General features: G+C 39.6%; 1 protein-coding gene across 1 annotated transcript in view; it reads left to right on the top strand.

Moving 5' to 3' along the window:
• mmrn2a (multimerin 2a) overlaps window positions 1–13,727 on the top strand; it is a 39,765-nt gene that overhangs the window by 7,145 nt on the left and 18,893 nt on the right. The window contains exons 2-4 of the mRNA XM_051376786.1: window positions 7,550–7,672; window positions 9,493–9,599; window positions 10,861–10,941. Coding sequence (XP_051232746.1) covers window positions 7,550–7,672; window positions 9,493–9,599; window positions 10,861–10,941 — 311 coding nt within the window. The remainder of the gene's footprint in view (window positions 1–7,549; window positions 7,673–9,492; window positions 9,600–10,860; window positions 10,942–13,727) is intronic.

The raw sequence follows: 13,727 nt of genomic DNA, 5'->3' as shown, positions 1-13,727 counted from the left end.
ATCCCACCTGCTTCATCCCACGTCTCCCTTTCAGATGAAAGAAATCAGAAAAGAAAGAAAAATAATTGGTCTCTTCTTCATTACAATTACAATTACATTATGTTTTGGAAAGTATATAACAAACAAATATTTAACTGAAGGTATAAGTCATGTGTCAGTGCTATCATATAGTCAAAGAAGGACTGCCATATCTGTTTAAGGAGATATCTCTTTGTTCCAGACCTTAAGAATGATTTTCTTTTACTTTAACCAGTACACATGAGTTTTCCAGTGACTCAGAAATTCTAGCTGTTGTGACCAGCCATGGCAGTTTCTGGATTGGGAGGGACAATGATTCTTATATTCAGTTTATTATACTCTAATGATGTTGCTTTATGTCTTAGTTTTCTTACCTGGAAAAACTCTTGTGCTCTGCTGAAACAACTTCAAACAGGCTCTATGGGATTTCTAAAGGCATTCTCAACTCCAGGAAATTACAATCATTCATCACCGTGGAATGAATTAAACATCATCTTCTCTAACAGAGTGAGAGCATCCAAGGAGGATTCTCAGTGATCCAACATAAACATCATTTGATTCACTTTGCTCAAACAGCACGTCTCATCTCAGAACTTCTTGTTGCTTAATATGAAATGTTGATATCAGACAGAGGAGGAGGTTTCGGAAGTCCTGACCAACTCCAAATCTGCTGCACATCAGGTAACTGACAAACTACGTGTGATAAGTCTGCTTTTACAATGGGACCACAGGATTTAGTTTTTTCTCAGACTGAACGAGGACAGAGGAGGAAGTATCTGAGATTAAGCTCCATCACATGAAGTAGAAAAGATGAACAGAGAGAGAAAGCTCTAGTTGATGTGATCGTGCTCCCAAAGCTCAGTCTGACAAGTCAAATTAACCTGAAGGTGAAGATTTCTCTGATGTTGTTCCAGCGCCCTCAAATCCCCAAATTTCCTCTGAGCCCTCTGTTGATGTTTTCAAACTCACCTGGGCATGAAAGTGTTCTAGAGGACATGAGCCTGAAGGTGTGTTTGGATACAACCAACTCTGCATACCCCGTATCCGGTATACCTCGTATAAACAGTCATGTACTGCACACTAGTTAGAGGTCAGAGGTCAGTATTGTGCAGGACTTTGACACCAGAGACCAGTGTTCTAACCCATTTCATAACTAAATCAAATAAGTAGGCTATAATCAGTCGACATTACATAATTAACATTTCCTCATTGTGCTGCTGATTAATGTGTGAGTATTTAGGGCAGCAGGACTGTGTGCGTTATTGAGTCAAAGTAAACTATAGTGTGTGTGTTCACGGTAATAAAGGAACAGTGCAACAAAGTGGCTCATTGATGTGTTTTTAATAGTTTTTGGACAACAATGGAGCTCTACGGTATAGATATAGATATGTGGTGTATTATGTATAGTGATGACACCATATTTCCAAGACAAAATCCAATATGTTCGGATTCTAACCCTCAACTGGCAATAAGCACAAATACTGAGAACTTCTGAGTGTAACTATTGATGGCCCACTATCCTGGTTTAAATGTACAGGGTGTCTCTCACATAAAAACAGTAACAGAAGATGAAGTAGTGTGTGATCATGGGAGTTGTTGTCTTCACCACCATTGCCATCTCTGAGTCAGCTTCTCCCAGTTAGGATTCCTTCAGTGTTCATCGTTCAGAAGATTTCTACCAGGAGCCGAATTATCTGCAGAGGTCTCCTCCCCTCCAAAACAAACGGACCTGTGATTAAAACCAGTAAAAGCATTTAGTAACGCAGTTTCATCTTAAAAATCAGTGTTTCTCAAACACTGTTTAGGGGACAAAGGATGTCCCTGCAGAGACAGCGTGTCATTTTATGCATGAATGTTGAAGAGAAATAAATTGTCAGGTGTCGTATTAAAGAGTCCCATTTAAAAACCAAAAGTAAACATTAAACAATATAAAGTTTTTCTTGCTTTACTGTGTAACATATTTAATTTAGTTAGTTAGTGACATAAGTAACATACTTATTTTAACCCAAACCATAATGTTTTCCTAAACCTTACCAAACTGCAACTGTATCACAATCTGACTATTGTTACCATGACGACAAAGATCACCTAACTTCATCCTTTAACTGCACGTCCAAAACTCATAAAATGTGCCATCTCAAACTATGTTAAATGACACACAGAAAGCTTAAAATACATGCAACATACATGCGAAATATGGTTAAAAGTGGCATGCTATACATCATCCCATGAGTTCATGTTGTCTAATCTGGTCACGTGCATTAAAATCTCTGAAAATGTTGCAGGTTGCTCAGTATAAAGCGGCTCATTTGCTTGTTAATTTTTTTACCTATGCATGTATACCTGGCATGGCTGATGGTTGAACTGCCATGGCTGGCTGATGGTGTCTCTTAATGCTACTGCGGAGCTACATTAGTACCACCAGTCCGTCCAGCTCAGCTCGATAGATAGACAGATAGACTTTATTGAGCCCAAGCTGGGAAATTGCAGTGTAGCAGCAGCATTACACACAGTAACAACACAATAAGTAAAGAGAACAACCTAGACATATCAAAATCATTATCATACACATGTGGTCTCTGGGTATGATTACAGCACAAAATGCTCCCACTACATAATTAATTTCCTCCAATTTGTGTATCTGCTTAGCTTGCCTGGTTGTTTTTATAGCTTAAGTTGTCTGTACTTTATATTTTATTTATTTTATGTCTGTATTGTATTTCTAGTTTTTATTTTTAATTAAAAAAATATAATTTTTGTGTGTATAGCAGCTCAGGATGAGGTGGGACATCCTGTACACACAACTATGCGTATGTGTTTGTTTCTTCACTGTTGACCCTCAGTGATGTCACAGCTCTCCACAGGAAATGACACCACAGGAAATGACAAAGGGCTTTTCTGAGTCAGAGGAGTTTGTTCACATGTAGAAACAATAGATGTATAATTCTATTACTGAGATTTTCACTCTGACTCCACCTTGTGTTCTGTCTCTGGATATCTAAACTCAATCAAAACACTCCAAAAACAAAAAACTGAAAACCTGCAGGTACCTGTAGGTTTTAGTTTGTGTATTCTCCAATTGAAGGCCATTTTGGTGCACAGAGTGAGTCACACTAACAAAGTCTGTTTTTTCTGATGTTTGAGTTAAAGGACAATTCCGGCGGAAAATTAACCTGGGGTTAATAACACATGTGTACCGAGTTGGTCCGTTCTCTGGGTTATGTTTTCATGCCAATCGACCTTGACCGGTTTTAGCACAAACCGCTAATTAACTTATAACGCTAGTCAACGGGGCACAGAGTAACGTGAAAAGAAATCGCTTTTTATACCACTAACAAGACTCAAAATAGCACCACACTTACACGGTAGCATAATGAGGGCCCCTACCTATAAACCGAAGCACTGAGAACTTTGTAAGTGTACAGACAGTTTATTAAAAAGATAGTTTAGAACAACAGTAGCGTTCGCGTATACAGGCGGGCGCTATCTTGGGAGAACAGTCAGGGGTTAGGTCATTCATGCAGATCAATGATCAAGACTTACAGCTGGCAATGTGAACTAAAACAAACATAATTTGCTCAATATATCAGAAATAAAAGCACAGATGTAAAACACAACTTGTCTAGTGTACTTACTCAGTGGATAACTGTCCATCTGGTCCCTCCGGTATGAGTCACTGCCTCCAATTTATTTTCGGGACATGGAAAAAAGTTTCAAGTACAGCTCTGTTTATCAGAGAGGGGAAATCTGTACTGACTGTACAAAACACTGCGTCTCTTGGGTGTCACGATGCAACAGGTCCCACTCCGTGCAACACAGGCACTCCTCTTCGGTGGACATATATTAGCTTCACAATGTCCGCAGGTACACCACCAGTTTCCCGAAGTACGAGGCTGTGTTGCGGCATTGACTACCGGTAGCTCTCTCTCTCGTAGCCCTTTCACGGAGCTCCAGCAGTTCGGGAAACTGGTGGTGTACCTGCGGACATTGTGAAGCTAATATATGGCCACCGAAGAGGAGTGCCTGTGTTGCACGGAGTGGGACCTGTTGCATCGCGACACCCAAGAGACGCAGTGTTTTGTACAGTCTGTACAAAACATTATGCTACCTCATTATGCTACCGTGTAAGTGTGGGCTATTTTGAGTCTTGTTAGTGGTATAAAAAGCGATTTCTTTTCACGTTACTCTGTGCCCTGTTGACTAGTGTTATAAGTTAATTAGCGGTTTGTGCTAAAACCGGTCACGGTCGATTAGCATGAAAACATATCCCAGAGAACGGACCAACTCGGTACACATGTGTTATTAACCCCAGGTTCATTTTGCGCCGGAATTGTCCTTTAAAGCTCCAGCGGTAACTTTTATAAAAATTACTTTTCTTCATTATTGCTGAACTTTTCACTGTGTTCTGACAGTAGTACATGAGAGAGATAATCTGTGGAAAAAAAATCATGTTCCTCTGACTTGTTCTAGATTGGTTGTTTTCGTTCAGGCCTGGTGGATTCTTCCAAATGCCATTAGGACCACTGGGAGGAACCAGTGGAGCTTGATTTGTTCACAGATTATCAGTCTGATGTACTACTGTCAGGATATAGTGAAAGTTTCAGCAAAAATGACAAAAATATATATATTTTAAAAATGGCCTACATCTTTAATGTGAGTGAAGCCACCACGCTTTGATGGTGATGGCAAGAATAGCACGTATGCTGGTATATTATTATATATATATATTATTGATGAATCACCCTCGTGCATGAATTAGTAAATAGCCTGATGATTTTATGCTTTATCCACGAGGATTGGGTTACAGAAAAATAGAAATATATGGCAAAAGAGCATATTCTCAATATTTAGACCCAACTTCCCATTGGCTGCCCTGTAATTTGTACAATGGATTTTAAGATGTAGTGCAGTGGTTAATAAATCCAGGCTGTGGACTGGTACCGGGGTGCCACAGGGGACCAATCTTGGACCATTACTATTGACATTATACATAAATTACATTCTTCCTAATCAGGATTTCAATGTCCATTTATATGCAGATGATACAGCTTTATATGACCCAGGCTCTAACTATTCAGTCTGCCTTTGATGCTTTACAATTATCACTTGTTCCTCATAGACTTGTTTTAAAGGAAGATTAGACTAAGTACAATACATTTTCAGCATTCACCACTGTCTCTGACTATCCTGCCATTAAAACTTGAAGTGGTACTAATATCTTGCAAATAAGTCTTTTAAGACTTTTCTTAAAAAGAGCCTGTATATAGGCCTTTGTAGTATAGTAAGTCACTATAATGAATCACAGAGTAAAACTGGTTTCTGTAAAATTTTGTTATGAAAGTGAAGATTTTCCATGATTTGTGAACGTGCATATGAACCCGCAAACAGACTAATAGGAGACCTCCTGTCTTACTTTATCTTCTGGTACTGATAGCATGTAGACAACTATTATCTACATACATCTCCCTCACCCATCAGGAGGAAGAGGCCCGGGGGAAAATTTTGAAAATGGAGCAATTACACTCTTTTGAAAATGTAAATGAGTTATGAGTCACATATGATGGAGATGGTGCCCGCCCCAAATCAAATCTGAATGAATATGTGGACACTGGTTCAAGACGAAGACTACTTGTTTTACAGAAACAGAAAAGGGGGATTTTGATCTATAAATCCACAGTGTGATAATGGTTTGTGTTTGTATAAAGAGTCACTTCCAGAAACACAGGAATTATTGTGTAACATAAAAGTGAAGCTGAACTCTCAGAGCTGTTGTTGATACTGTCAGCCAGAGTCAGCTGACAGGAAGTACTGAGACAAACAGTCCAACATCAACATCACAGTAAACACACTTACACCAAAACCATGCAGGGTTGGCTCCACAACAGATTCAACAGAGGGGGCATGAGGTACTAATAGAAGAATAAACGAGACCATGTCCAAAAACAAAATACATAAAAAGCATAAAAAGCACCACAGCAGTTCAGCTGGAACAACACAAGAGTACAGAGATAACATCTGAATGAGTGTAATCACATTCTGAAAATGTCAGTGCAACAGTATTTCATGCAAGTATTTTTCAGGTATTAAAATATATTTAAAAAAAAGTATTGTTCCTGTGAAAAACATTTATCTCCAAAGAATCTAAAACAGTCATGGAATCTGTTCCAGAAAGCAGGTTCAGTGAAGAGTCTGAGTTTGTTAACCACCCTGAGTTTCTCTCTCTGGGCTCATCTCCCCTGTGACTTCATGGTGTGTATTTCACACACAACACACTAACACACACAAACTTATGTGGTGTGTCACAGGTTCAGTAGGGTGATCCCATCAAGACACCAAACATACCTTATGTAACACCTGTAACCCTGTGTCTTCATCACACACACACACACACACACACACACACACATTGCCTCAGTATCACCACTGCAGCTCAGTGACTGAAACCTTACTGTGTGTGTGTGTAGGAACCAATGAGCTTGGAGCTGTGTGTGCCTGATGCTTGGTGCATATCCCAATATTAATATTACCAGTACTAAGTAACTGCTAGACTCCATCTCTAGTTTCCTGTTGAGAGAAAGTTATTCTATGGGGTTTTTATTTTGAAAAAATTGATGCATCCCTAGTTTTCTTGTTAACATGCAGTGGCCGTTGAGGGGGGTTTCATTTTGAAAAACAAGGCTCATTCTTGGCTTCCTGTTAAGACACAGTTACTATCTGGGGTTTTTATTTTGAAAAAAAGTAACTCCAATCACTACTGCACAGACTCTGGCTTCCAATGATGTCTCCAGCACAATATGGCAGCGACAGTATTTTGGCTTTATTTTGTGTACAGTGGGAGGAAGTGAAGACATGTCGTCCATTTTTATGTTGATTTTGTGTGTGTCTGCCTGTCTGTCTGAGAGAGATAGAGTTAGGTTTGAACTGTGAATTAAACCTGAATAAAAGAATTAGAGAGACAGAGGGAAGAGGACGAGGAAGAAGAAGTGTGTTACTGTGACCTGAAAGTGCTGAGTCATTGTTGACACACAGGAACACCTACCGAGGCAACACGAAAGCTCAAACACTGTGGGTCGTATCACTGAACAGTTTTCACAGTGAGCACTGGCAGACTTTGCTGAAGATGTAAATATGTGATTTGTGTGGATAAAGTTAAAAACTTACTAAGAAATCACAGTTTAAAAAGTCCTAACAGTTAAAACTCTTCTTAAAAATCTTAAATTTGTATGTCACAAAGTGCTGTCCTAAGTCTGTAAGTGGTTAGGCTGTAGGGTGGAGATTGGGTTTGGGGCTGTTGGTGGTCAATGAGGAGAAGACACCATGTTTGACCTCTGAACCCAAACAGGAAGGAGTCAACAACCTAACTGCAAACAAGCTAATTCACCAGCAGCTAAAGACTGTGTGTGTTCTCAAGGCTTTTGAAATGATCTCATCTGTCTTCCTAAAACACTGTGGACATGTTATCACTCTGCATCAGTATCCTGACTGTGTGTGTGTGTGTGTGTGTGTGTGTGTGTGTGTGTGTGTTGTGCAGGAACTGGTGTGCGTTCGTGCAGAAGCGTGCAGTTACTGTTGCCGTGGCGTGTGGAACTGAGAAGTACACCATCAAGTCTCAGAGTCCCTGTCCGAGTGGGACGCCCGACTGTCAGCTGGTCATGTGAGTACACAACAACAACACTGTGTAAGTCAGTGGTGCAGGAAGTATTTAGATACTGCTGAAGTAAAAGTAATTGTAATCAGTCAAAATGTTGATTTGCTTTGTAAAAATTCTGAAAATAGTAAGAAATGCCATCACAATTACCCAGAGCCCAAAGTGACATCATCACAATGCTGGTTTTGTCCAACCAACAGTTCAAACCTCAAAATGAATACAAAAACATTCAAATTATTAATATCATTCAAAGCAGCAAATCTTCACATTGAGAACCATCAAATGTTTTTCCATACAAACGTTTCTGTCAGTCGGCTGATTGACTAATGGATGAGTTTAGCTGTTGGGTAGCTTTATTAACTCTTCACATATTTTGTGTGTAACAATCTGCATTTGTAAAGTAAGTAAAAGTTGTCAGATAAATGTAGTGAAGTAAAAAAGTACAATATTTCCCTTAAGTACCTTAAGTGCAGTACTTACAATAAATGTACATTATTATTTATTTTTAAGATTCAAAATTAGCTACTGGCTTCTTCTGGCTGTTTGTGAAGAGAAGTTATAGATCAGGTGATCAGATTCAGGCCTAAATCACAAACAAATAGACAAAAAGCTTTGTTTGTAATTATAGATATGATTGTAATGTTTTGCATTTGTCTATGGTGGAGTTGCAGGCAGGTGTTTTACTCTTTATACACATTCTGTTGGGTGCTTTTACTTTGAAATGTCTGCATTGGAGGTGTAGCATCCTGAAAAGTCTGATAACAGTCATTGTTCATACTTTCATTTAGAGGCACAATTAGACAAAATCAGTTTCTCTTATAATCTCTGCTGTGGAAGATGGAGTTGTTTGTTCACTGGATTGTATTTGTTCTTGTAAAGGAATTATTAGAATATGAATTAAAGTTGAGTGAAGGGTTTCTTCAGGATCTTAAATATGATATCTCTAAAATGTTTTATATAATCTCATAAATAAATGCTTGCAGACCTCATTAACTTAATGACTATTTTTAAGTCTTGAAGTCAGGAAATCCCCTGAGAGCTCCCAAGATAAATCTGAGGGGCTGATTTAAGGGAAAATAAAGTATTTCTATTTACTACATTTTTGTCTTTCCTGGCCTGATGAGGTCCAAAGTCACAGCTGCTTCATTTTTAACTGTCGCAAAACAAATGGGTTGGCTACCACCGGTCTAACTGTTGCTTCAAATCCTCCTCCACACTGCCAGGAATACACTTCCTGGAGGGAAACTCTTTTAAGCATTTATTTATATATAGATATAGATTTTCCAGATTATCTAATTTTCACTTCAGCTGAAGGATCAGATGACAGTGTGACCTCAGTGACGAGTGACTGTCTTGTTTGTACGCGTGTACAAAATCATATTCAGACAACGACGTGCTGTGCCTTTTATTGATGGCTACATAACAACGAGAACTAGAGCACTGGATACCGTACGTTGGTATACAAACTTACACTGAGCATGTGCGGGGAAGGACTCGGTATAGATAATAAGAAATCACACTCAATTACATCTAGCATCCAGTGGGGGCAGTGGTTGCATCAAATACTGTCATTAAATGGAACATACAGCATATTCTATGAGAATATTACAGTGACATTTAATTCTGACCCGACAGCAGCAGAACTCTGATCTGAGATCAGGATTAGGGTTTCAGCTGTGTTCTGTCTCATTGATGTTTATCAGTTTTAAATGTTCAAAAGTTTTGACTATAATAAATTTGAGTCATTTTACCTCTGTGGTTCAGACACAAACAGCATTGGCTTAGTGTGTGTGTGTGTGTGTGTGTGTTTTTGTGTGTGCTCACAGGTACAAGTTGTCCACCCGGCCAATCTACAGGCAGAAGCAGCAGATCTTCACCGCTCTGCTGTGGCGCTGCTGTCCGGGACACGGAGGACATAACTGTGAGGAAGCAGGTGGGTCATTGTCGTTACCATGGCAACAAGCCAGTTATGATGGATTCTGGCAAAAAAAGAAAAAGGGGTGAATGTACACTAATGAAAACATACCTATGAATATTATATTTCATCCTCCTAAATGTTACACACTGGACCTTTAACGTCGCAGTGTCATAAGGTGTTGAATGAACATTTTGGGGATGACAGTGTGTCAAGGTAATAGATTACTGTGTAAAGGTGAATAGTGTACACATCCAACAGGTGCAAGACAAAAAACAACAACAACAACAAAGGAGAAGGAGAGGCTGTTCTTCATGATGAAGACGTTGCTAGTTGAAATGTAACTCTGTGGAGCCTCTCCTCTGTTAATAAATCTAATCACATTACTTTTTTATTTAAGTACAGCAGAACTTATAATAATAATAATAAAGGAACATTCTTCCTTGTCAAAACCTGGTGCTTACATTACCCACAATGCACCTCTTCCACAGACAGTTGAGTGTTACACTAGTAGCGGCTAATATAGAAACAGATTGTTTCATTTTCATTTCATCCATTAATTTTATTTTAGTATAGATATCTCCGAAAGAAAAGTATACTGTTGAATTTGACATTTAAATTCAAATTGATTTTCTAATTTTCTAATTCATAATATACATAAATATTATAACAGCAATGTAGAATACGCTATTAAACGGATAAAAGCTTTTTATGTAGCTGTCCTGTCTACTGATACATTTATACAAGAAAGCTTCAACAAAACCAGTTGAAAGTCATCAACTGACTTTATGAGTTAATACATCGTCTCGCGTAATTAAAGTCAGAAATGACTGTCATTAGAAACAAATCAGAGTTTCACTGAGTTCAATCTTGATTCACTCTGTTTTTCTCTGTCAGAGTCTATTCTTAAATGTCCTCTCACAAAAACAGCCTAATTTTGGTATTGCTGAGGAACTTAATTTAATCCAGATTCTGTGTGTGTGTGTGTGTGTGTGTGTGGGGAAACGGCAGTGTTTACCAGATGTCTAAAGGAGGACGTCCTCTCTTCTATTCTCAGTCTCTCCTTTTGTTTGTGCTGAAACTCAGACTTTATGAATGAAAATAAGAAAGTATTTTTGTCAGTCAGAGGAAAGTCCACTAAAAGTCATTTCCACCATCAGACTGCTGAGATTGTTCCTCTCTCTAAACATTATTTACTGATGGAAGTGTTAAACCTGGAATAAGAATGTATGTGTATGTTTCCAGTCTGTTTAAATCTTATTGTGTTTGTCTCCGACAGCCTCTGACGCACAGCTGGATTCTGGAAGCTCGGCTCTGATTGGAGGATCTGAAACAGCAAGGGCCGAGCTCCGCACTCAAGGTACAACGATACACCTCCACACACTTCAGCTTTATTGACATTATTCAACACAGGACTATAAAATGCACTTTAGCCTCCTCCACACCTACTATGTTTGGTAGCATCACCAGTAACTTACAGATCCCCTCCACACGTTTTACAAATACTCACTTTCAATAATAATTTATTTTTATTTAATCACCTCATTAAAACTTAAAATTACGTCTAGTTTGTACTTCTTTGAAAAATAAATCCATAATTTCTGAATATCTAAATATTTTTCATTTTTAAATTTTAACTGCGGCATAAAGGATGTCTCCTGAGTAAAAAGTCCTCCATTCTTGTAAGTTTCATACTGGATCCTCATTGGCTACAAACTACAGTTACAATCAGAAATATTCAACCCCCTCACCTCAAAGACATTATAGTGATGTGGATGAAAGATAATGACAATAAATGAGAAAAAAAACTCATTAAACAACAAAAAATATTTATTAATTCAATCGGATTTAAATGTGGTGACTGAGAAGGCCACTCCAGGATGTTCCAGGATCTATTTCTCAACCAAGCTTTGGTTGACTTGGAGGTGTGCTTGGGATCATTGTCTTGCTGGAAATTCCAATGATCACCGAGGTTTAATTTGTCAACAGAAGGCATCACGTTCCTCTTTAAAATGGCCTGGTATTTCTGGGAATCCATGATACCAGGTACACGATCAAGATTGCTAGTTCCTGAAGCAGAAAAACAGCCCCACATCATCAATGACCCACCTCCATGCTTGACCGTGGGGATGGTATTCTTCTGGTCATAAGCCTGGCCACTGGTCCAGTTCCAGTTTGGTTTCAATCAGTCCATAGATCTGTCTCCCAAAACTCTGTAGTCTTTTCCAAATTCCTCCTGGCATATTCTAGTCAACTTTTGATGTTCCTTGTGGTGAAGACTGGAGTGCGTCTTGGAGTCCGGCCATGAAGTCCTTGTTTATTCAGTGCACGTCTTATAGTTGCCACTGAAGCACCAGCCTTCATCAGGTCATCCTGTAGGTATCTTGCAGTCACACAGGGGTTCTCTTAATTGTTCTGACAGGGCCCTGGATGAAATGTTCCACGGCCAGGCAGGTTTGCAGCTGTTCCATAAGTTTTAAACTTATGGAACAGTTCCCAAAGGCTTAATTATGTTTTAACTCCACTTTAGGCCTGACAGCTTTAAAAACAGCAAAATTATACAGGGGTTGAATAATTGGCTATCTATATACTCTTACACACAAATTCTACATCTTGCATTTTCTGTGTTGATTTTATGTATCACTCAACTCATAAAGAAGTCATGTGAAGCAGAATCTTGCTCTTTGAAAAAACTTTAATTGATAAATCCTTAAAATCTTTGGGGGGTTGAATATTTCTGATTGCAACTGTAGATGTGACGTCACAAAAAAATGTGCATGTACACGTTAAACTAAGATGGTGAACATGGTATATACACTAAAACAGTATATCTGCTAAATAAAGCTGCCCCCTAATAGAATAAAATTCAATCTGGATTTGGGCTGGCAGTCTGAACAAGGCCTAAGTAGAGCCTCACAGAGCTGCTAGCGTGGCTGCAGACTCTTGTTAATCTGTTGCTTGGAGTTCACCTTAAGTCAAGGATCAGCAGCTAGATTCATCCTCTGAGAATGTCTTTTATGGCAATCCATCTAATAGTTATTGAGATATTTCAGTCTGAACCAAAGTGGAGCGTGGACAGCAGCAGCAGAGTCTTTATTTTACTTTCAGAGTGTTAATTATCTGTGAACAGCATCTCACAAACACACACACAGTGTTATGGCAGTCTGACTCATTCCCGCCTCTTTAACAAAGTGAGGAAGCTGTGAAGTGCAGAGCGACGTTCGGCTTCGATAAACCTTCTGCTCAGGTCAGGAGAAGGTCCAACCACCCCCACCTTCCCCCGGGGGAAGTGGGTGTGGGTGAGCCGCTCCCGTAGGACCCACTACCAAGGTCAACCCATCACGCCCCCCCACATCCTCGGCCTATAAACACACAGTGACTCATACACTGGAGGAGGGGGAGTACAGCAGAGGATGACCTGATGAAGCTGAGGAGAGAGTGTGGACGGGAGGTTTGGGTCGGTTGTTGACAACAGGGTTTGTTTGTTTTAAGCTCAGCCCAGCATAGGTGGGTGGGGGTTTGATGACCTGGTCCTGATCATGGTGAAAGACATATTGTTGAGGTGGATGAACAGCGTCGACCCTTCAATCCACCCTTGATGACTGCCCGTGTCATAGTCTGAGAGCTGTTGATGGCGGCCCACTGAGTCTTCATTCTCATGAAGGCCTGCTCGACACCACACAAAGACAACTGAGTCTTTACAGAACGTTCCCGATATTATATTCTCAGTTGGCAACTGTTTCTGTGGAGGATAGTGATAACCACATCAAATGTCCACAGTTCAGTCGTAAGAGATGGGAGACATACCTGGAAATGTTCTGGGCTAAGGTTTTGGCCTAGGCCCCGAATGTTTACAACATCTGGCCCTGCCCCTGCTGACAACCTCAACAAACTGTCCTGTTTACCTTCCAGCTCCTGCTGTTTCTGAGGCTTAATATTTCTTTATTCCCTATATCAGACCTGTGACATCACATCCTGTGTGTGTGGAAACAAATATGAGCACTTGCTTGGTAAAAAGGTCTCAATCCGGGATGTTTCAGATTTACTTTGGGTTTTTTGGGTTCTGTTAAAGCAGAGCCTCTCACTATAAACAGAGCTGTAAAGTGAGGGTCTGATATGATGCAGTTGAACTACTGGTGTATTACT

The sequence above is a fragment of the Dicentrarchus labrax genome, unplaced genomic scaffold (genome assembly GCF_905237075.1).
Source record: "Dicentrarchus labrax unplaced genomic scaffold, dlabrax2021, whole genome shotgun sequence".
In the NCBI taxonomy this organism is placed as follows: domain Eukaryota; kingdom Metazoa; phylum Chordata; class Actinopteri; family Moronidae; genus Dicentrarchus; species Dicentrarchus labrax.
The sequence above is the reverse complement of the archived record's forward strand: the minus strand, read 5'-3'. Positions and strand labels throughout refer to the sequence as shown.